General features: G+C 45.1%; 1 protein-coding gene across 1 annotated transcript in view; it reads right to left on the reverse strand.

Moving 5' to 3' along the window:
* The window catches only part of hiw (MYC binding protein highwire), a 266,470-nt gene that overhangs the window by 18,958 nt on the left and 224,002 nt on the right, over positions 1 to 23,510 (reverse strand). The window contains exons 65-75 of the mRNA XM_050182883.3: positions 17,988 to 18,161; positions 11,683 to 11,991; positions 9,187 to 9,558; positions 8,183 to 8,302; positions 7,944 to 8,054; positions 5,105 to 5,233; positions 4,548 to 4,683; positions 3,720 to 3,820; positions 3,103 to 3,288; positions 2,305 to 2,412; positions 398 to 607 (exon numbers count right to left, since the gene is read on the reverse strand). Of these exons, the coding sequence (XP_050038840.1) occupies positions 398 to 607; positions 2,305 to 2,412; positions 3,103 to 3,288; positions 3,720 to 3,820; positions 4,548 to 4,683; positions 5,105 to 5,233; positions 7,944 to 8,054; positions 8,183 to 8,302; positions 9,187 to 9,558; positions 11,683 to 11,991; positions 17,988 to 18,161 (1,956 nt within the window). The remainder of the gene's footprint in view (positions 1 to 397; positions 608 to 2,304; positions 2,413 to 3,102; positions 3,289 to 3,719; positions 3,821 to 4,547; positions 4,684 to 5,104; positions 5,234 to 7,943; positions 8,055 to 8,182; positions 8,303 to 9,186; positions 9,559 to 11,682; positions 11,992 to 17,987; positions 18,162 to 23,510) is intronic.

Raw genomic sequence — 23,510 nt, forward strand, 5'->3', positions numbered from 1 at the left:
GTTGTCATGTAGATGACAGGAGTCATCTTTACGATAACACAAAAAGGAACATAACCTGTAACATTAAATATTCCTTGTATACATCAACTCAAACCTATTGATATTTTGAAAGATGGTCTACAACAATCGTATAAATACAAGGAGGGTATGATGCGTCCATTCATTGAAACCTCTGTCACTCTACAAAGTGCATTCATAGGTTCCACATATACTTGAAATATTATCAAATTGCCCTTTGTACTATTGAACTTAAAATGCATCAAGTACTTCAATACTCATATTGTCATATCTTCGACAATACACTTGGACAGTGGCTTTCTGGGTATGTGCCAATAATGCGACATCAATGTTAAGTCTGAAGATTTCAGCTCTCACCGACTAATAGGAGTCCACTTACCTTCTTGCACTTGAAGCAAACATAGTAGGCGTAGCGCTCCATAGCAAATCCAGCTGGGTTGTCGTAAAAGCGAGCGCCAGGTATGGTGATGGCCTCAGCTCTGTGCAGTCCTTCATACTCCAGCCTCATAAGGGCTTTGCGCTTGACATCCTCAAAGAGTGCACGAATAGGCTCCAGAAGATCCTTCAACACTGCATGCTCCATGGGGGCCTGGAGAAAAAGAAAAAAAAGGTAAGAAATATAGAAGTAACAATCCTTCTCCCTTTTAGCTCTTTGAGAATTTGGTGTCACTTGGTGTCACATCAGATAAACAGTGTCACTGAAGCCAAGGAATATTAGTGCTTTTTTAAAGGAGAAATTAGATGAAACATTTTGAGAAGATTGGAGATGAGGTAAGACAGCACTAAATTACTGAAAAGCTCTGTTCCCACAACTGTGGCCACCAATGGTATACTGGAATAGACCATCAGGTCCAGTGCAGACATACACATTAATACCAAGGATAGCAGAGAAGAGGATAACGGATCCTAATTCTTAATCCTAAATCTTAATTAGTGCAGCACCACATGCAACATGTGGAGATTGTGTGTTCTGTGCTCACTAGTTGCACACTTTTTTGTTTTGTATTCTCTGCTTAGCATTCTCCCTTGACTAATAAGAGAATTCTTCCGTGTTCCTTTTTTTTTTTTTTTTTTTCATGCATGAGCTTGCATGCATACGCGCTTCCGTAAGTGCTGGCTTCTTGGGTGGAGAAGTCAGCTGACAAGCTTCTTGCCTTCCTTGGATCGTCTGGTGACATATCCTAGTGTTATCGTATTTACCCGTGAAAGCAGGCCACCTTTTGAGCACAAGAATATGTAAAATAATGTTTCGCTAAGTGTTACGCACATGCCAGCATAGGAGGGCCTCGAGAGTGCACTGGTGCGCCATTGCAATCTCGGAGGTCACACCCACGTGCAGGTCAACTTTCACAAGCCGCTTCTCGATGACACTAATTAATATTCTGCAATAATATCATCATCACCGTACCTTGCTGGATCACAATCATGAAGTGGCATAGCGTGCTTCTATCGGCTGTGCTGAGGCATGTTGTTTAGCAGGTTTAGCTGCCTCATGCTTTCGGGCGCATTAAGGGGGCATCTCTGCGAGAAGTGTGCGCATGGATTTTGAACAGGTGGCATGCAGTTTCGTTCGAGACTTGTCACGAGTTTCAAGGTGACAGGAGTTTCAAACAGTAATGGACGGCGCGAAGAACTACCAGCTTTGGGAGAGTGCCGATGAGGCGAGCTCATCAAATGACGAGGGCAGCCGAAGTGACAAGGATGACTGAATAAATGTGATCATATTTGGCTGCTAGCGGTTGTGATACTCTGCATAGCAGTGCGAGTGCAGTCTGAGACTCAAGGACAGAACCAAATTGATCTGAAACACAAGGTTCCTGAGAAAATTAGACGCATACATCTGCAATTGTGTCTGCTCTAAGAGAAAAAGCTATAATATGGCAATCACTGTGATACTCCCTGCATTATCACCAGATCGACAAGACCACTGTAGCAAGGCATGAGTGCAAAAATGAGTAGCAGTACAAGACAGAGCAGCAAGGAGAGCTGACAAGGGCTTTGGATGGGACAGATGATGTCCCATCCAAAGTCCATGTCAGCTCTTCTTGTTGGTTGTACTCTATTGGTGTTCACAATTGAATGAAACACATCTGGCTACTGTTGCCTTGTTAGGTGACAGTGCCACTGCTGTAATAAGATTTCTCAGATTTAAGAGGCAGCTGTGAGTCTTGAGGCAAGCTCAGACGTTTTTTTTTAGATGCTGGCAAAACTTACTACCACAGCATGGTGCAACATGCAGCTACTTCAGTGCATTTCAACGAGTGAAGTGGCAGCAGTGAAGCTCACCTTGCAAATGGGACAGAGGGAGAAGCCAAAAGTGATCCTTGGTCCTGACCAACCTCGTGATAGCACAGTCTTGCAGCAGTGGTAGTGGAAAACATGGCCACAGGAGAGCTGCAAAAGGCAAGCACACAACAACTACACAATGGAGGCTTGGAGGGTGAAACTAAGAAAAAAGCAACAAATACTAGCAGCATGTTATTGATGACAGGGATACCTAGACTACAATACAGAATCAATCAATCAATCAATCAATCAATCAATCAATCAATCAATCAATCAATCAATCAATCAATCAATCAATCAATCAATCTTTTATTTTCACAGCAGGATAGACTCTGGAATGATGTGTAGCCATGTGAAGCACAGATTATGACAAAGCAAAGCAAGATAAAACACTCATGTTGTACAGAGCAGGGGGGGGGGCATGAAAAGCAAGCATGAAAAGCAAACATACTATATGCATTTGTCACCCAAGCTAATGAAGGCACTATCCACAGATATAGTCCCACTATGCATCTTTGACCACACAGAGGTATCACTTCCAGCCCAATGTAACTGTTGTTACCAGACTGTACCTTAAGCCTCAAATACAAGAATCGGTGGTTTGGCTAGATGAACTACAACACTAAGTAATAGCTCACGTCCTTGACACTGCACAAATGATGACCAACGTTGCCATTACTTGGCTAAAGGCATAATGTGCCATTTTTACTTGGCTAAAAGCATAAGGTGCCATTTTTGTAGGAGACCACAGCAGCTTGGGCGCACTGTGCAGTCATAGCACCAGACAAATTGACGCACCTGAACCGCTGGAGCGCAGGAGAGGGCCTCAGAGAAGCAGATCATGCACATGTCATCGGCATCTTGGCGCAGCCCTTTGCTGGCCCCACAGCCATGGAGACATGGCAGGCAGGCGGTCTCGCCTCGTATACCATTGCACAGGTGACCACAAGGATGAGTCTTCGAACAGGCATTAGTGGCATGCTCCTAAAAGAGAGAATCACACTCTTCATGTCTGTGCTGGGACTAATAAATTATTATTTACAGGTGCTTTTTACTAACAAAGTAACTCAATATTGGATAATTTACAATCCAAGTTAACCTGAGAAGCAAGAAGCTTTGAAGTTTTCGAAATGTGAACAAGTGCGTGCACAACTTGCATACTCTTATTCCAACACACAGCCAATACGAATGGCTGAAAAAAAGTTAGCAGCTTATGATGAAGGCCTCGGGATTTCTTATTTAGATAGATTTATCGGGATTTAGCACAGCTCCAAGGCCGTCTGAATGGCCCAAGTCCTTGAACTACCCGTAAAAAATTAAACAAATTCTGGAGCCCTTATTATTTGTACTGCAACAATGCTCTTAAATCCATGTGCAACAGGAATAACTAAATCAATACAGCTAGGATGCCTCACCCGACAGTCTGCGCAAGTGGCTCCTGCTGAGAGAAGTCCAGTTGCACCAGGGGCCCCGCAAAAGCGACAAATTCCAGCTGTAGGCACCGATGTTGACTTTTCTGCAAACAAGAAGAAAGTATGCGATACAACCCCTCTCTCTCTACCCACCAGATGGCACCTTAACTCAGCATCTTGTAAGGTCCCTAGATGAAAAAAAAGTTTTCAAGATAGCGTCAGTCATTGTTCTTCCGCCACCCTCCTCAATCCCATGCTTACTTTTTCTTTTGTTCTTCTTTCGCGCCTGTAATTAGTGCATTGCTTGCATGTGATGTTCAAAATAGCTAGTGGTCATGTATTCAATATTTAAGGTTCAAAACTAGTGTGCATGCACAAGTTAACTTGTCGAAAGGCGTAGTCGTAGCAAGACATCAGATGCTACTTTAGAGTGTAACATGGCAGCTGGGTAAAAAGGCACACACTACTGTACTATTACAGGCCCTATACTCTGTATCAGAAGCTCCGTGCATCTCTGTGGAAGCCCCAGGCACCTCAACAAATCAGGAAGGTGAGAACATCAAAATGTATTCGTTCGCACTTTGTCGTTTGCTACCGATGCTATCACCAACACCTGTAACCTCTGCGTGGTCCAGAGCGGCTGTTGTTGTGCAACAGTGCACAAATACAACGTAAGATCAGGCATGTTAACTATATTTTCCTTGTGCAAGCATCTGCGTTCCCATCCCTCGCAGCCTTGGCTCTGCTAAATGCAGCTTATGAAACAGAGCATAGTTCACTCAGGACAAATGTCTTTTATAGTGCCAAAATTGCCATGCCAAAATTCCATACCTCGCGAATTCTCCCGAAACTCCACCATGGCCTTGAGTGTCTTGGAGTCAGCTAATGCCATCACCCAGAAGAGCTTGGTCCGACCACAGCCTTCATGCAGGTCTACCTTGATGGCTTCTTCTTCCTCCTTGAACACCTGGACATCAGCAATGACAATGACAGAACGATGTAGCTGTAGCTTCCTCATAATGTCATATGCTGCACAAGGTGTACTGCTTGCTACAGCACAAAATGTTTGTTGCAAGTGCTCAAGGAGGTGCTCTAATTCCCAATAGAAACATTCAGAAATATGATTTGCACAAAACATAGTAGTCATAAGAGTTACAGTTTTCAAAAATTGTATTTCTGCAGGCTATGGTTCAATGTTTAAAGAGCCTGACACTGTCCATTACTTGTATCCAACAAATGACCTTCTTAAACCTCATTATTATATCTGTACAAATCACATATTAACAAATTGCAATTGGGAGACTACAGGTGCAGTCACAAAACTGCTCTGAAATACAAAGCCCAAGCTGACAGCCAGAAGGAAAACCATTTTTCTGTACAATGCTGACCTGGCGTTGGTGTGTTTTTGTCCTACGGTGAAGGTGCAAGAAGCGATCGCAGTCTGCGCAAACGTTTCCACACACGTTGCACAGGATGATAGCCGGGGTTTCTCCGTCATCATGGTTGTCACATGTTGGCTGGAGAAATGAAACAGCAAGGGCAAACAATAAAAATTCGTGCAAAATACATACTTTAATACTTTAAAACTGATGGTAGCGCTAAAAGGACGGACACAAGATGAAAAGACGACACGACGACGAGGAAACGCTACTGACAACTGGTTTATTTTTCGAAAAAGTTCTATATTTAAAAGAATCACAACACATGCGCACAACCGAACTGCACCAGCCTTCTTTATCGCAATATCGAAAACATGCACGCGAAGTGAAATGATAAAACATTCGAGCACCAAAAAGTGAACACATGACCAATTGAAGACAGCCATACGTTACGGTTTTTCAAACCTCCCCAGAAGTGTGCGCTCCGCCGAGTACAAATTTAAGTATATTGAAGTATGAGTGTTTATCTGAACATCTGAACCACATAGTTAATGATAAGATGCTACTGATAACAATGCGAAGTACATTGCGCTCCCCGCATACGTTTCCTGGTAAAGTTACTGTTGCACAAGCTGCCATTGCAACGTGGGGAGTGAGGTCCCTAGCCTCTTGTATATGAAAGAACCAGCCTAGCAACTGATTTCAATGTTGTTGCAGCACCGCTATGGGCGGCGGCATGCTGTCAAAATTACCATTACTGCCATTTCTCTGAATTACCATTATTACCATTGCTCTAAAGCAACAAAGCATTGTATACCCCTCTCAGCAGTTGCAGTGGAGGTTTTCAACAGCGTTGCTGCACATCCACTTTCGGAGGGCCGGGATGACGAGTATATATATTTTTAAAGCTAGTGGAAAAGAAGGTGGTAATATGAAAAAACTCAGAAAGTAAAGGGGACGTTTAAAGCCAACAAAAGAGCAGGGGCCTAACTAGAACTCTGAAGGCCTGTCAGTAAACTTATCAGGCACCTCAATGCTCGTACTGTGACCGGATATTGCGCATGTGTAAATTGAGGGACACGTGCTACAGTCGAACCCGGCTATATCGAACTCGAAAAAAAAACGCCTATCAGTTCGATATAGAGCATAATTCGATATAAGCCTGCTAAATAATTGGATGTCATAAAAGCACATACCATTTATAAAATCACTTTATTGATGGAATTAGCTTAATTTCACTTGAAATAGTCCTGCATTTTCTTCTGCTTGGGCAATTACGCGGCCTGTGACGCACGCACTTCTCCACATTGTCTAAGGAGACTGAGCAGCTGAGGCCGCCACCTTCTGCATTCGCGCAGAAGCACCGGACTAGTGCAAGCGCACCAATCACTTCGGAGGACGTGGGCAAAGGACCGTCATTGCTTTCCTCATTGTGCCCAATTTCACTTGTGCTCGGTACGATGTCGGCAATGTAGTCTTTGTTTTCGGGCTCTGCCGTGGTCACGACACCATCATTTGCACTCACGAACTCGTCCACCGTTGGTTCACCAACAGCTTCTGGAAATGCTGACAGCTCGCTCCAAAGTTTGGCAACACCGGCAACGGCTTCGTTGCATTCATCAGAATTTACAGTCATCACCGAGCATGCGGAAGCTGGCACGGCTGAAGCAATTTCGGATGAACCAATCGTACACGGCCGTGCGTACGCGTCGGGCGCCCCGGGTACCGGGTCGCAAGTTTGGCCGCTTTAGCCCTAATCTCCCCCTTATTCTTCAATATCATGCTGAGAGTGCTCCTTGGAATCTTGCACGCTGCAGGGACATCCGACTTGTCACCGCGTTCAACTTGATTTATGATCTCGAGCTTCGCGATGAAAGACGAATTCTGCTGCTTCATCACGGCAACAATGCGGGAGAAGGCCCACAAGACCCACACACAATGAACCAGAAAAGCAGCGAGACAACTCGCACTTTCGCCATCTTGCACGACGAGGGCACAAGAGCCTATGATTGGCTGTCTGAGCAAGCGCTGCGGGTGGGCCAGGTTCTTTTTTTGCAGGGGGGTGTCGACGGCTCGCTCAATGCAGCACGGTCACGGAAGGGAGAGCGGTTGCATGAGGCCACACCGCCGGGTTTCCCCTCCACCGCGAGGGAAAGCCATCTTCTGGGGGCATTTTTTCGCTGCTTGACGTTCTATATATCGGGAGTCGCTGCTATTTTGGTTCGATGTAAGCGGAAGTTTTGCTATATGTAGTCATTGGAACTATACCTTGTCCAGAAATTGCTCGATATATAGAATAATTCGATGTAAACGGGTTCCATATAGTCGGGTTAGACTGTATATCCTGCAACAGTAGCACCTTTACCGCTTGGCAAGCTTCACGGCGTAGTATACTTGTATTGCGGCGAAGCTAACTTTAAAGGCAAATACTGCGTAGTGAATTAATGGCGTATTTTGCAGTCTTTTCTGCCTTTTGTTTAATTCAACCCATTGGTTTTGTTGGTCCCGTCAGAACTGAATTAACGGAAGTCGACTGTAATTATTTATCCTCCTGTGGTTTTCTTGGAAAGCAACTTGTCCTTCAACACAAGTCCACCTCTGACAGTTAAATGTTCAATAACTACTGCGACTAGTACCTATGTGACTTCTCCTGACACAGTGAGCTGCATCAAAATGCAAACATATGTACGTTCAAGCTTTCAGTTATTATGGCTGAAAAAACCTGCACAAACAACCAGCAGGATGCAAGACAACACTGAGAATAGTGCAGAGTTCTTTGTACGCTTTCTGTACGGTTCAGCAAGTACAAAAAGCCAAATTTCATGGCCACTTCTGGCTGAAGCCTCACCCTGGGAGGAGCCTGAAGCCCATCGCCACGTCCTTTGGCCCATTGGCCCGATGAAAGCTTCTCGACATGCTCCTGGTCGAGAACACACAGAGATGCCAATGCCAGCCACAGCTGCGCAGTTAGAGAGAGAGAGAAAAGCAAATACGGGAATTTGGAGAAATTACATGCCAGAAAAATGAAATGAAAACACCGGAGCTCTAGTGTACAGCAATCATGCAATAACAAGCAAAAGGTCATACCGTTGGTGTTTTGAGACATTCCAGAGGTGCCCTGTACTTCTCAGCTAGCTTGGTCAAGTTGAGGATGTTTTCCGCAATGGCTCCTTTGGTCACCCTGGCCCAGGCGTCTGTAAGCTTACCCTGCAAGAGCAACAGCATGCTTCAAACAGAGCAAGCAGGCTTCACGCCCTCCCTACTGGTGGCAGCGGTGCTGTTTATATTTTGTACCATGTGCAATTAAGAGTTAGAACCAAATGAAGCTAACAGACATTGGTTGAAAGGATGTTCCCCATCCACTGCCGTGGCTGTGAGTGGCCCTAGCTGACACAGTGGTACAAATCTACACTAGCTAACACTCATAGTGGCACAAATCTACATGAATACTCCCACACGCACCAAGTACATGCACAGAAGTACTCAAAAAAAGTGTTTGGAACGATGACCACTGCAGTAGCTCAGTGGTAGAGCATTGCACACACAATGTGTAAAATATGGATTTGGTTCCAACAAGCAAGAAATTGCCTTTTTATCCACTTTCATATGTTTTTTTTTTCTTATTATTTCTACATTTCAATTAAAATTAAGTTTTTCTTTTCCCTTATCTTTCTTAGGCTTCATTTGGTTGTCTCTTGAAAAAAAAAATTAACCGACGAATGTGATACTCCTCAGCGCAAAGTTTGAGTGCAGCTCTATATGTGTTTTCATTTCGCGAGATATTGGCTGGGGCGAACATTTTATCCCGTGTGGCACGTTGCAAACGAAGTGAAGTGTGGTGAGACTGCCTCGCTAATCTGGAGGTCGCCAGAGGCAGCGAGTGGGTGATGCGTGGGAGTGATTCACAGCAGCCTTTCATACTTCACGGTGCCTGTTTGCTCGGTTACGAGGGACAACACCGACACCGATGCTCGCCGCAGGAATGGGCACCTAAGAGCTGTGCTCTAAAATCAAGTACCTTCGTCCGCATTTTATTCGTCATGTAATAAAGCGTGTCAGCTACTTAAATTAAAGAAACCTCCTGTACTCACAGCTGCCATGTCTCTGAGAAGCTGCACAATTCCTTGTGCAAGCTTTCTAGCGGTGGTGCCCCGCAGCCACCACCGAGCTCCCAGGTAGTCCCTCGGGTGGATGGCTGTGGCCAGTGTGGTGGCCTGTGACCGACCTCCCTTGGAACGTGCCTGCAGAGTCAGTGCCTTTGCCACGCACGCCAGCAGAACATCTAGTAAGCCCACTCGGTGAATGTCCAAAGGAGCCGTGCCTTCGACAGTGTCAGCATCAGGACTGGCACTGCTGCTTGGAGGCAAGCCGTACTCGCTGGGTGGCAAGTTATGCACACCAAGTACTGTAGCTAGCGTAAGTGGAGGAACTTCAGGAAGTACCCGCCGCAGCAGGCTGGTCACCTGCAGACACAACATGATTCTCCAGTGATAGAGTCTTATTTAATTTAAATAAGATTGCATGTGCAACGCAACTGGTAGTGTACTGAAAGACTACATGTGCTACACAACGGGTATTGTACTTTCTTGAACACACATGAGCACTAGAGATTATGCTGGAATGTACAATGAGTCATGTATAAATATCTGGCAGACTTGACCTGTTGTTTAGGTCGCAAGAATCGACGACTATGCTCACCACCCTTGTTGAGTTTTGAGAGCTGCTTGTTTTGCTAGGCACAAATTCAGCCAATAAAGAGTTAAATTTTTAACTAGCTGTTTTGCTTCTTGCCAGTTATTTTCTTCACCGTCACTACAACTTGATGACACTGTAGAACTTGCAGATTCTGCTTTGTGAAGACAGATTTTCCACAACAGAAAGAAACTACGTACTTTAATAATAGTAGTAATAAATGGTGATTGAACAAAGGAAGGCACTGGTTGAAGCCCTTATTGACGGCATCCATTTTTCGATCACTGTTCATTACTTCAAGTCTCCCGTCTTCCTATGAACCAGTGATGTAATAGTACAATCAAACCTCATTATTTCGAACATGCTTAATTTGAACTTCCGGTTTATTCAAACTGACGCTGTGGTCCCATCAGAGTTATGTGTATTCTAATTGGTGAAAACGTCCGATAATTCGAACCTACTGTGCTCCCACAATGCTCTGAGCAGCGCGCCAAATCACGCGGCGGCGCCTCCGACCAGTATTCCTCTACCCCTGTCACAGAAGAAGAGCTTAGGAGAGACTCCTCAACGTGAAGAAAAGAAAAAACTGAGGTGGAAATTGCAGCACCACCATTTACTGTACAGAGTCAACATATAAGAACGTCTGAAATTTCGCGCGGAAAAAGCCTTTGCCGTCAGACTTTTCGAACTTTTTGCCATGACCGCATCCAAAAAAGCATCAACTGAAGCCATTACCACTGCCATTTCGATTATCACACCGCCTCGAGCCGGCGCTCTCGCACGCAGATCCACTGGCAGCTGTAGCCACACCACGGCAACGCTAGGCTTAGCTACTTCGACGTTTGCTTCCAAGGTTCTTGCTGTTCGGTGCCGTGATTTTCATTGAAACAATTTGGCGATATTAGCAAAGGCGCCGACTCCGCCTTTGTAATCCTCGCCAACGGCGTGTTGCATAACGTAAAGTCAACTTCACCACAATACAGAAGTCTTAAACGGTGAAGCATACCAAAAGTTCAAAGGGGCAGTCATTACGAGACATGGTATGTTTCCTTTTATACACGCGTGCACCCGCCGTCTCCTATTACAGAAAGAGCACCGATACGCCTAATAACTACTGTAATTTCTAAATACGTGTGAATAAATCTTGTGGAACTTCCCACTCATGTGTTAGCTCAGTGCACATGCACCACTGCAGGTAAGTCCTCCATTCAATTGGCTTCCTTTCATTCGAGCAAATTCTTGGGCCCCTTCGAGTTCAAATTATCGAGATTCGACTGTATCAGTGTCATTCAGGAACTCGAAACAGACCTTCAAAAGTAATTTTGGCTTCACAAAGGCTGTAGGTGCTTCCTGATATAAATGCCAGGTGGTTTAAATGGAAGAGTCTTGTCTACACTAATCGGCATTCAGAACATCAAAGCTAACAGCTTTTGTTTGTCCAAAATGTCCTTATTACCCTTTTCTAAGATATTCCAGCTCCACATTAGACTTTTTTTATATTCTGATAAAGTCAATGGAAAATTTTATGTGAGGGGAAGATGTGCAAGTGCATATCCAGGCCATACTAGCTTGCAATGACCACTGGTCATGCTCATGCTACAATAGCTTGTAGGACTCATTAGCTGCATTGACATTGTGGTATTTGTTAGGTACAACTGGAAACAAGGAAACATACACCATGCATTAGGTGTTTTTCTAAATCAAGTCCCACAAAGTCTCCTTATTTCATCTGGGCACAGAGATTATGAAGACATTTAGTCCTGCAATGTGGAAAAGCACATGCATAGAACTTCTACATCATAAAGGCATGCACATGCCAGTAAAGCATGCTTTGATCATAGCCTGTTTAGTAAACAAATTTTCGGCAAGCTGTTGCCATCGCCAGCTGCACGCACCTGCCGCTGGACACGGGCTGAGCCAGTGTGGAGCAGGCTGAAAATGTCACGCAACAGGCCAGCCTGCTGTGAGAGGTGGGCGCGCCCAACAGCCGACCCACTGAGAGCCAGCACCATGGAGAGCATCTCGAAACAGTAGGTGTCCCCACCGCCACCACCTATGGCGGGCACGTGACTACTTGCTCCACTGCCACCAGCAGCTGCTGTCCTCTGTGGAGGACTTGGCTGTGGACTGCACAGCAGGGCCTCCCACTCCTCACGCACACGGCGTGCCTCCTTGCGTAAGGCCGCCACTATGTGTGAGCACACCTGTGCAGAGACAATGTGGCCATGGCATGAGCTGGTATTTGATTACCATCACAATGACTGATTGTTTGGATTTAACGTAGGGGTGAACAAATATTCCAAGTTTCAAATACGAAACGAATATTACACACATTGGTATTTGAAAAATAACTATTTGACATTTTCGAATACTCGAAACTAACCAAACAATACTTACTATTAAAGTCTTGCTAAACAACGTATTATGAATTATTAGAAGTGAACAACAAAAATATTCGAAACAATGCAGGTGCAAAATGGGTGATGCAACCTTTGTTTCTGGCTTCTCAGCGGAAGACTACATGACAACAGTGAGTCGGTCACTTATGTTTTTGGAAGTTTAGTCAGGTGACAGCTTAACCTTCACGATACAACCAATTATGTTTTCCTTGCAATGGGCCCACTAAATGTGTTTACAGCAGACAAGTCTTTCAGCAGATTTCTTTGTTTCCTTTTTCCACAACTTTTGATCTTTTATTGTCAACCATTTATTTGATGTTCATGTAAAGCTAGTCGTACAGCAGCCATTCTTTCTTGGAAAGTTTGTTTGCAACCAGGCTCTAAATATGTTGAGAGGCTATTCATGTAGTTTTTTAAATCACACTTAGTGATTTTGAGTATAAGACTGATACTAAGTCTTGGATAGTTAGCTCTCTTTTTTTGCACTAGTCAGTACAGGAGTGGTTACCAAATTTTACCGAGAGAAAGAAAAAGTCCTGCTGTAAATATATGCATCTGCATTTCTATTCAATATTTGATACTTACTGTTTGTGTTCCATTTGTATACAAAAATGTTGATATTCACCCATCTCTAGCTTAACCCTTTAAGGGTCAAACACATAAATACATGGCACCACGAACAAATCCCAAATGATTGATGCCGTATATTTATGATGCTGTCTTTGTGTTTAAAAAACACTGCAATTTCTCAACTATGTTTCCCAGCAAGTGCTGCACAAAAAAAAAATCAACCCTGGGCAGTCACATTTGGCAAAAAAGAATTGACACTCAGAGGGTTAACATGCCAAAATAACACGGGGACTACGAGAGATGCTGTTGTGGAAGGCGCTAGGTAATATTGGAAATCTAGGGTTCTCTAAAGGGCCCCTTGACATTTTTTATCGAAATAAAGAAATGCATTTGAATTTAAACTATACTATTTCTGAAATACATTGCAGCAAGAAGTACTTCAATGCGTTCAGCAAAGGCAGCGTTATTGGCAATCAAAGATAACATTTGATCCACTTCGCGGTGCTCCCATTCCTTCTTCAGTGCCTTGCACTGCAAAGGCTACGGCGGAGTGTGGTGCGCCCGCAGCACTCTGCCTATTGAATGTCACCGTGGCTGCACAGTTCAAATTCGATTTGAATCAAACGCTATCAGAATCAGATGCCACTATTTCAGATTTCGGTGCCTACAACAAACGAAACATAACCAAACGCGGTTGTCCTTAGTGAGTCAAAGCGCGCTCAGCGAGTGGGCTTATTGTGGCACCCTACGGCAGCAGCGGAATCTATGCTACGTAGCCCTCACAGCTACATGCTACTGTAGTGCATATTCGCAGTGTTTGCTATGTGCATGGCAGGGCTAGAATGTGCGCTTGTGTCCATGTGCTTCAGTGTGGCTGTGCTACATGGTGCGGACCAGCTTTGCCCTGCACCAGCTTGAATGATGGATAGAAGCTGCATCCAACTTGCTCATTCTGAAGCACTGTCAACAGCTCAATACGAAGCGATGTCTGCCAAGGTGACTAGCCAGGAGGAGCCAGGAGTGAGCATGCGCTGGCAAGCGTACGTGTGGTCCCACCGTAAGTTTCATGTGGTTAGAGGTTAGCTGAGTGTTCAAAACTAATCGAAATTAGCAAGGCTTGACAGCTATAGGAACCAAGCGTGAGCAGACAATAATCAGCTTCTTCTGGAAGTACATAATTCTTATCGAAATTCAAAAGCAGATCTTTGCTTACTTCAGCCTGTTTATTAAACTGCGTCAATAAATATACACAGCAACAGTAAGAAGTGGTCCGATACAAACACGGGTTCTTGATTGATGTCAACTATCAGCCAATAGCAGCCGTCAATGGGAATCTTGCAAATAATGACATAAGTAAGCTGCCGGCAGCTTAGAAGCAGGTTAGGAGGAGGTCTCGTTTGAAACGAGAGTGTGTGAGAAATATCTGACCTCAGGCTCTGCTTGTGAGCTCCATGTGCCACACAAGACTGCAAAATTTAGCTGAGATTTCCTCAGCAGCATATGCTATCTGCAGACTGCGTTTTTGGGAAGCTCAGGGTTCAATGAGAGCTTTTCTTTCATGAGAGGTAGCATGGCCACTGTGGCCATAGGGATTGAACGGATTTCTTGACCCACTGATGGACTTTTTTCAACATCACAGAGTAATTAAGGAGCTATGGGAGGAGCTGTCTTGTCTTCGAGGGCTCTGAATTATTATGGCCACCTGGGGCTTTTTAACATGCACATTGTGGGGATGCGACTCTCACGCGTCCCCTGATATGTTGTTTTCCCGCACGGCGCGTCTCCTGTAATCCGGCTTCGCCGCGTGGCCTGGCGCCCACGGCGGTCGGAGTGGTTGAGGCGCAGTACGAGAGAGGGCGCGAGTGTTGCGCTGCTAATGCCGCCGACAGGCGGGGTTACTTGGGCGCCGAAAGACAAGGCGCTTCCTCTTTGGTTTGAGTTCGTCAAGCGGCGCGGACGTCCTGCGCGGGCGCCGATCCATGCTTCTGCGAGACCGCCTTGCGTGGCCTGCCTTCGAACGCGCCACCGTTCGCGTGACCGTGCGCGCGAACAACCAGGCGTTGGGATCCAGCATGGGGCGAACATATTCGCTCGCTATCCGGTCGCGGTGAGTCGGATTTCTAGATTTGTCGCGCGCCCATCGGCATGTTTTGTGGATAGCAACTCGGCTAGCAGGCATTGATCTATGAAAGGTGCAATAAATGCCCTTGTGATTGTTTGCACTACAGTGTTTGTCGTTCCTTTGTCCCAAGAGTACGGGAGGAGAACTCCACAACATATATCTTGTTACATGAGCATTTTCACATTCCACTTACAGTGAAATGTAGCCACTGTGACTGGAATTTGAACCCCTCACCCTCATGCTCAGAATCAAAAGAACACAGTCATGCTATCATGGTGGGTGTAGAAAAAAATGCCGGATGAACTGCTAGCAATGTTATTCATCAAGACAGCATCTATCTTTCGATCTCGGAGTATGCAGGAAGTGTAGTCATCTTTGACAGTTGAAATAAATAATGGTTGGTACTGGCAAACGGCCAAAGATAATGTCACAGCGCACCACAGCACATTGACTACGTATGCTTGATTTCTGCCAGCTTGATCGCACATTCTACAGGGTTTGATCCCCCCATGAGGCTACATGTGCCTTATGTCAAAACAGTCACATTATGCACTGTCAGTTTGTATTAGAATCCTAACATATTTATTTATGGGTTTTAGTGTAATAACATTGGCCACAATAATTTCTTGCTGAGTGTGCAATCTACAAACACTGCTGGAAAAATCTACATTAACATGAATTCCTTTCCCTTAAAGGCAGCACACAGATCGCCATTTTTCCCTCACTTTCAGAAGGGATGGGAGACGTTTGCAGATTCCCATTTAACTCATCAGACACAACCCTAGATTTTCCTGTTATGATCCTCAATGAGATTAGTAGTATTCATAATAAATAAATAAAATATATCACTTGGTGATTTCAATAGCTGAAGTTGAACGCTACTGCAACAACTAATGCCAAAAATGTGGATTAGCTCTTTCATTAACACATATTCAAACTGATCACCGGTGATTGATGCTTTAGATCGCCGATTTCGACATGTTGCAGCTGTTTCTTTCCATTTAAGGCCATCCAGTAGTTAGTACAGGCACTGAACTTTCAGAATCAGTTTAAATTTTCTCGCTCTGGCGAAGTGATTTTTGACGGACCTTTTCGCAAACTAATGTCTGTATGTTGTAGCGAAAAGGGGTGTGGCTGTCACCCTCTGCCGTGCTTGAGAAGAAAGCATGCCTCTCATGATTACGCCGCACTAGCATAAAAATTTTGTACTCATATGACTCCCGGCAAGTCAAGAATTAAATTATATCATTGGTTTTGCCGTCCGACAGTGCTGAGCGGTAATGATTACCCGAAAATAATGCCAGCTGTTCACTAGCGAGCTTTGGTTTGGAGTCCGAGTCATTTTACTCCATCCAAAGTATATTTCTGAAGGTCTGCTGCATGTCCAACATGTGGACCTGGCATTTTTAACCAGTTTCCAAGAGTTTTGATTTAGCTTCTCTCGTAAATTCTCAGTAAGGTGTGCTGCCAGTGTCACTGCGCAGTAATCGAAAGTCGCTTTCATGGCCTCGTCCCGCGCGGCTGCATCGCGAGAAAAGTGTTGCGCTTGAAACTATGCTGCACCCGCATTTCCATTTAGTGACGAGGACTCGAGTTATGATTCCGAAGATGACAGCAAAGCAGATTCAAGTTCTGACGGCAATGATGCTTTGAGTCAGCCTGGGACATCCGCAGCTCTTCACCGGTGAGTTTCCTTTATGGCCATGAGCGGTCTCCATCCTAGTGCACACTTATCCGTCGATCTTTCCGCATGACCTAAGAGCTCTACTGATTGTTTCCAGGGTGCATACTTCGCTTGGTCATGGTGTGCTGCCATCGGCAGCAAAGAAACTTCCATTCACGCCAAGAAGGCCGCTTGCAGCACATCTCGGCACAGCACTACGGAGTAGCACAAGACAGTTTACAACAGCATGGGATTTCTTTCTACTCTTCCATTCTTCAGAGGTGATAAAGACAACCTGCAAAAATTCAAACAGATATGCTTGGATGCATAATTCTGTAGCTGCCCAACTACGCTGGGAGTGATCAGTCCTGGAAAGAGGTGCATGACTCCAGACAAACTGGTGAAGCACGTTGGTTGGACTCCTCATTGGACCATCCTCAGAAAATGCCGAAAAGGTGGAACTGCAAAATGTGTTACGAGGACTGCAAAGTTGAACAAAAACCATACGTTTGTGGGAAAAGTGTGTAGTGCACTTATGCTTCACAAAATCCAGGAACTGCTTCACTGCGTGGCATAAGCGATGAACTGGTCTTAATTTCTTTTTTGTATCCGAGGAACGGCAGAGTACTGGGCATTTATTTTCTCAGACATTATTCCTGGGTTATTTATCTTTGAAATGTATATTCTGAATTTCCTTTGATATTAATGTGTTTGTAGATATGTTTTTTTATTGTTGTTTTTATCAATTAGCAGCAAAAATGGCACATTCTAGAATTTTTAGCTTTTACCTAATACATTTTTTTGGCAACGTATGTCTTTGGAAAGAGCACTTCATTATGTACAATTTGCTATGCTCTAATGTGTGATGGAATATTGTTTGTAGTGGTAAATAATCTTTTTTCTGAGACTTATAAGAAATTTCCATTTTCTCGCAGTAACGAAAGAGTTAATTTGGCTGCACTTCTGTTTCTTTTCCTTTGCTTTTACAGGATCCATTTGTCCTTCAATCATAGACAATGCATACATGCCAAACTGTAAATTTGGAAATTGGCAGATAATTCTTAACGTATTGCACGAAACAATCACTGTTAGGTGCGGAAAGGAGAGATAGGATAGGAAAGAGCACCCACCACTAAATGTTTATTTCTGGGAGGACCAGCCAGCAAAGGACTGGTTTGCTGCTTGCACTGAATTACTGCAACCATGAACCCAACATTCCAATCAGCCCAATTAGCAGTCTTGATTCAACACAGTATCTATTTACTTTTCGTAAAACTTGATGCACCATCCGTAAAATCATAGAACGGCCCAAATTTGTAAACCTTACATAAAATGCTGGAGAGCTGGCAAGTATGCCAATGAGTGCCTAGATGCGGCACACAAGTGAGATAATGCTTCCTTAGTATCATCTCAATTCATTACTTGGGAGTCAGAAGCACAGCTCACCTGCTTTTGGAGGTGGGTCAGCTTACTTCTGCTGAACAGAATGCCAACCATGTGTTCTTTGAGGTCATTGCTGGTCTCTGGCCTCTCGGGACTGGTGGCCTCACCGCCCACTGGCCTCGCTGACACGTCCTCTTCAGGACTCTCTGCATCTCCTCCAAGAAGCTTGCCAAAGACCTGCACAACAGAACACAACCAAGCAATGACATCAACAGGCAAAGGAAGGTAGCTGCGGTTAAATGGGCCATACTGATTGCTCATTAAGCTTAAAAAAGATTAAATCTTTTTAATAAATGAATACAAAATGCCATCGTGGTTATTCTACAATTTTATTATTACAGACACAACAGAATTCGTTGAAATCATTTTAACACATACAAACAACTACCATATTCACATATCTAATAGCACAATTTTTTCTGAGAAAATGGGTCCAAAAATTGCCGGCTCATTACAATCAAATACAAAACCAAAACCATGTTTACGGCATTAGGACGACCTATCATCAGAGCCACCAGATGCAGCATCATCACCATCACAAGATGGCAACAGAACATGTTTTCATGAAAGTTGCTGTGGGTTTATTTTGTGCTTGACTAGGATCTGGAAGGGTATTTTCAGTCAATAACAGAGCGGTTAACCACAACCTTTTTTCATGCCGGTTCAATGACAATGATTTGATTCCAGTTCAACTCTGGAGTGAAAAAAATATTGCTTCAAATGATTCAAATCACTTCAACTTTATTTGCCTAACCGAAGAATAATTACAGAAAAACAGCATAAATTTATTTTGTAAAAATGCTTGATGCTGCTGTTAAGACACGCAGAAAGGTTATGCGTATTGTTTTTAGGGTTGCATGTAGTTGGTAGCAAAGTCGCAGTTTCACCCAAAAGGCAAAACGTTGATTGCTATAGCAAATTAGCAGACAGCCATAAGTTAAGCCCACATAAAACGGCCCCACTTAAGACGAACTTTCGCTTAAAATGAACGAGACCCATGTGACCGTCAAAATATACATTGTTTCAATGGTATATTTCAATGGCATATCACACATATGACGAAAGTCTTTGAGCCCTGCCGATCGGTTACAACAGTGAACGGATGGCATAAACCCGGCGGCGCGATGTGAAATAATGACGACCTCCGACCCCTTTATGCTTGTGGTCTGTTTTCCCAAGCCCCCTCAGGGGCGAACATATCGTTTTGCGCCCTCTACCCTCTCCCTGCTGTTACATGCTGCCCACAAGTCTCGGCGTGTGGCTTCCAAGATCGCCCTCCCGCCCGTCCTCGCAACTCCACTCCGCTCTCACTCTTTCTTGCAACTCCCTTACTGTCTTGGTGGGCGTGCTATGGCATCGGCTAAAGTTCAGAATTTTCGCTTTCTGGCCATTACCGCGAAGCAGGCCACTCCACAACATGCATCTGCGCTTCGTCTCCATGCTTCTGTGCTTCATTCTAGTTGGGCCCGAGTTGTATTCAGGATGGCGGACAGGAATGCCGTGCTTGCAGTGGTCATGAAACGAAAAGCACTGGACCTGGCAACGAAGCAAGCAATTTTGACGGAACTGTCTGAAGGTGATAAAAACTGAGAGTTGGTAAAGAAGTACAACATGTTGAAATCAACCATCTCAACAATTATAAAGAACAAGGAATAAATCGCCAGCTCTGACACCGACGTGACAAACAGAAAGCGCCTGCGGAAGGCCACCTATGCGGACGTAGAGGGCGTGCTGCTTAAGTGGTTCGTCGACGAAAGGGCTCGCAACATTCCGATATGTGGACCAATCATGCTGGGCAAAGCTAAAGACATTGCATTCCTACTAGATTTTCCTGACTTTGTGGAGATGGGTTTGCACAAGGCTCACCCTACGAGCGACGGTCAGGAAAGGGTGCGACGCTCCTCCACTTCACAACGCACAAAGGCGCTACAGCAGGGTTCGTCGACTCTCTGACATGGCCCAGAGAAGGCTCCAGAGTCAGATCGCCAACAAACACAAGTTTAATCACCCAAGATACAGCACAGTGCGACAGTCATGGCGTTTACGGGCAAAGGCTCCCCGCAAGACTGATCGCAAGACTGATCACTAGGGCTAACAGGGAAGCAGTCCACCAAGCATGAGAATGAGAAATTGCGGGAGCAAAGGTCCCATGTAACCACCTCGTTGCGGCCCTGTGAGCATCTGCAGCGGCGATAAAGCGCTCAGTGGAAGTGGGCTCGGGTGAAGAGGGCACCTGGGAGCCGCTACTCGAGGCCAAGCAGGTGCGCCTTGGCGACACTTGCTTGCACGGCGATTCGACAAGCAGGGTGCGCGCTGGAAATTAGCTCTGGTGCACTAGCCGTGTCTGCCATGTTGCCGTTATGGCGGCGATTTCCATAGATAGAGCTAAGCACAACGCGCGAGCTGGGGGACAAGGCGCGGGAAGGTACCTTGATCACCACAACCTCTGCCCAGGCAATGGCTGGCTACATCGATTCAAAGTGCGGCATGGGATTGTTTTTAAATTGATTGTGAGCAAGGCGGCTTTGGTAAGTGAGCAAGACGTTGCCACTTGGCTTGTAAGAAACTGAGCCATTATTGCAAACAACGTGGAGCAGGACGGGTATAACACAGACAAAACTGCCTTATTTGGTCAGATGCGGCCGGACAAGACACACGCCATGAAAGGAGACTCATGTGCTGGCAGCAAGCACAGTAAAGTGCTTGTTACAGTACTTCTGTGCACCATTTTGGATGGCAGCGACCGATGCGTGCCCTTTGTAAACAGAAAATCAAAGAAGCCACATTGTTTTCAGAACTATGTAACCGTGCGCTACAGGCACAATATTGAGGCGTGGATGACGCGCAATTTATTCGCAGAGTGACTGGGCGAGTTTGACTGCAACATACAGAGGCAAGGCAGGTGCATGCTGCTCGTGCCCAACAAGTGCTCAGCGCACTACATGCGAATTTCTCTGATGGCTGTTACTCTACCCTTCCTGCTGCCCATTACCACTTTGAAAGTGCAGCCGCTTGATTTGGGCATAATACGAGCATTTAAGGCATCATATAGGCACCGCATTGTGGAGTGCTTAATTGCTCATCACTGTTGACCGCCCGGCTGCCAACTTGCCACTTCAAGTTTCACCGTACTCACCTGCTGAGATGATGAAGGCGGCCTGGGTGGAGGTGACGGCCGCCTGCATGCGGAACTGTCTCCGCAAGGCCGGCTTCATTGACGCAGTGCCTGATGCCGAGCCTGATTCTTTCGAAGATGATCAGTCTAGCAGCGATTTATGGCAGCACTTTGTGAACTACGACATGGGGGGCCACGTCATTGGTTAGGATGACTTTATTTCTGCTGATGAAGATGCTGACATTGCGGAACCGTGTACGGACGAGGGCATCATTTGTGAAGTGCGGGCAGAGAGCGACACGGTGGAATCGGCTGTCGATGAAACTTCAGAGCCAGCAACCATAAGTGCACCTGTAGCAATGGGCTACATAGAGGGCCTCAGGCAACTTGTCTATGCCAAGGGCCTTTGCGAAGAGCACGCTTCTGCTTTAAATAACCAGGAGACTGCCCTTATTGGATCTGCACTCCAGAAGCAGACGAGCATCATGGACTTCTTTGCAAAGAAATAAATTTTGTGTTTTGACTAGCCACTTTTTTTCAAACTTGTGGTCCACTTAATACAAACTTCGGGGTATAATGAACAGAGGCCGCATGACACTCAGGTTCGTTATAAGAGGGCTCAGATAATAAGTAAAGATAGTAGTTTTATCAGCCATATAAACTCGTAAGCACTCGCTAACTAACAAAATTAACAAGCACGGTGTCAGTGCACACAGGCAAACATGCACATATCCCACTCGATGACTGCAGACACTTGCTGTCAAAACGCTGGCTTGAGGAAGCGACCATGCTGTATATCGCATCAACGTAAACTTAGCGGTGAAAATGCAGCACACACAAAGCTACAAGCCGTCGGCCCACCTAGACTCTGCCTCAAAGCAGAATGCTTTCAAGATAAAGCTCGTGCGACCACGTGATACGCAACAGCTACCGAAGTAGAATGTTGCCCCCTCTACCTACTTAACCTCCCCCGGGTTCCTTGCCTGCGATGAAATACGGCACGCCTTCCTCCCCACCTTCCTTCCTTGTGCACGCGAGTTTGAGCCGCGATCGTTGGCTCACCTTCGCACACTTTCACTTGCACATACAGCATACAGCATGCAGTGACAGTGCTATCACCTTTGAACTTTGTATGGAACATCACAGCAACGGCAACGGCGATGGCAAAACTTAGCCTGCCGTGTCCTTATAATTGCTATTGCAATAGAACAACTAAGTAGATCCAATACCAATGCTGGAATCTGTGAATAAAGGCTTTAGTAAGAGAGAAAGAGAGGAGAACTAATTGAGGAAATGTAGAGATATCCTCTTGCCTGCTACTTTTTTCTGCAGAGGGAAGGGAAAGATGGGAAAAAGAGCTAGCGGTATAAGGGGTGATGATTAGAATAGGCAGTAGGATGAGAAAATAAACATGTTCTTTTCCAAATGGCCCCTTCACAGCTTTGAATCTAGTCCAAGTGTTAACTAAAAATTTTGAGAGAGCCTTGATGACACGCTTTATTGATATTACGTCTAGCCAAGGGCGGAGTAACATTGTTTGCTCAACTGCTGGTAAAAAATTGGTGCCAACAAAGAGGCTTCGTGAATACGAGCTTAGGCTCGTACTAAAAAAAAAATGTTCTTACGCTAAAATTGTTTGTGAAGGAGAATTTCAGCCAATCCTGATGCCAGAGATATTATTAGTGAAGGCAGCCAGCCAATGACAAAGGACACTTATGAACGAAACGCTTTGTGAATTCAGCCCCTGGATCCTATCAGGAAGAAATACAGACGAGCAGGCAAAGTTTGCTAAAGGAGAGTAAGGATGGGCACGGCTCTGACTCCTCTGGGGATGGCACTCTTTTCCAAAGGGCAGACTCTTCTTGTGATAGCGGACCAGATGCATCTACAGATTGCTGTATGAGGTGCAATATCGGAAATCAAGCCAACGTCTTCCACCTCACATATAAGTGCCTTTACCCAGCACTGGCATAAGATGATAAGCAGTCGACCTGCCGCCTCTGTCCAGCAAGTTTTCAGCAATGGATGAGGTCAAGAAGGGTGCCACAGCACGGGAAGGGGATCTTGGGCTGTCATAGAATATTTTTTTAAGACTTCTTTGTCTGCGCAATTCTAACTTGCCCTAGGCCAGGTTCCCTTCTCTCTTCCATTTCTCCCCAGAGCGTCACCACCAAGAGGGCAGGTCATACTCGTTTACTATAAGCAAAACATTCGCAACAACCTGGGATAGCAGGCAAGGAAATTAAGAATCACTTTGTGGAAGCACATGTAAGAAGCAATATGCAATTTCTATTGCACCTACTTCAACTTGTGAGACTGAAAGCCCCAACACAGATATGAAATGCTTCTTTATTCCAATAGTCTGATATAATCTCTGTCTAACAGGAAACTATTTGATGGTCATCAATTCC

The sequence above is a fragment of the Dermacentor andersoni genome, chromosome 4 (assembly GCF_023375885.2).
Source record: "Dermacentor andersoni chromosome 4, qqDerAnde1_hic_scaffold, whole genome shotgun sequence".
NCBI classification, from domain to species: Eukaryota; Metazoa; Arthropoda; class Arachnida; order Ixodida; family Ixodidae; genus Dermacentor; species Dermacentor andersoni.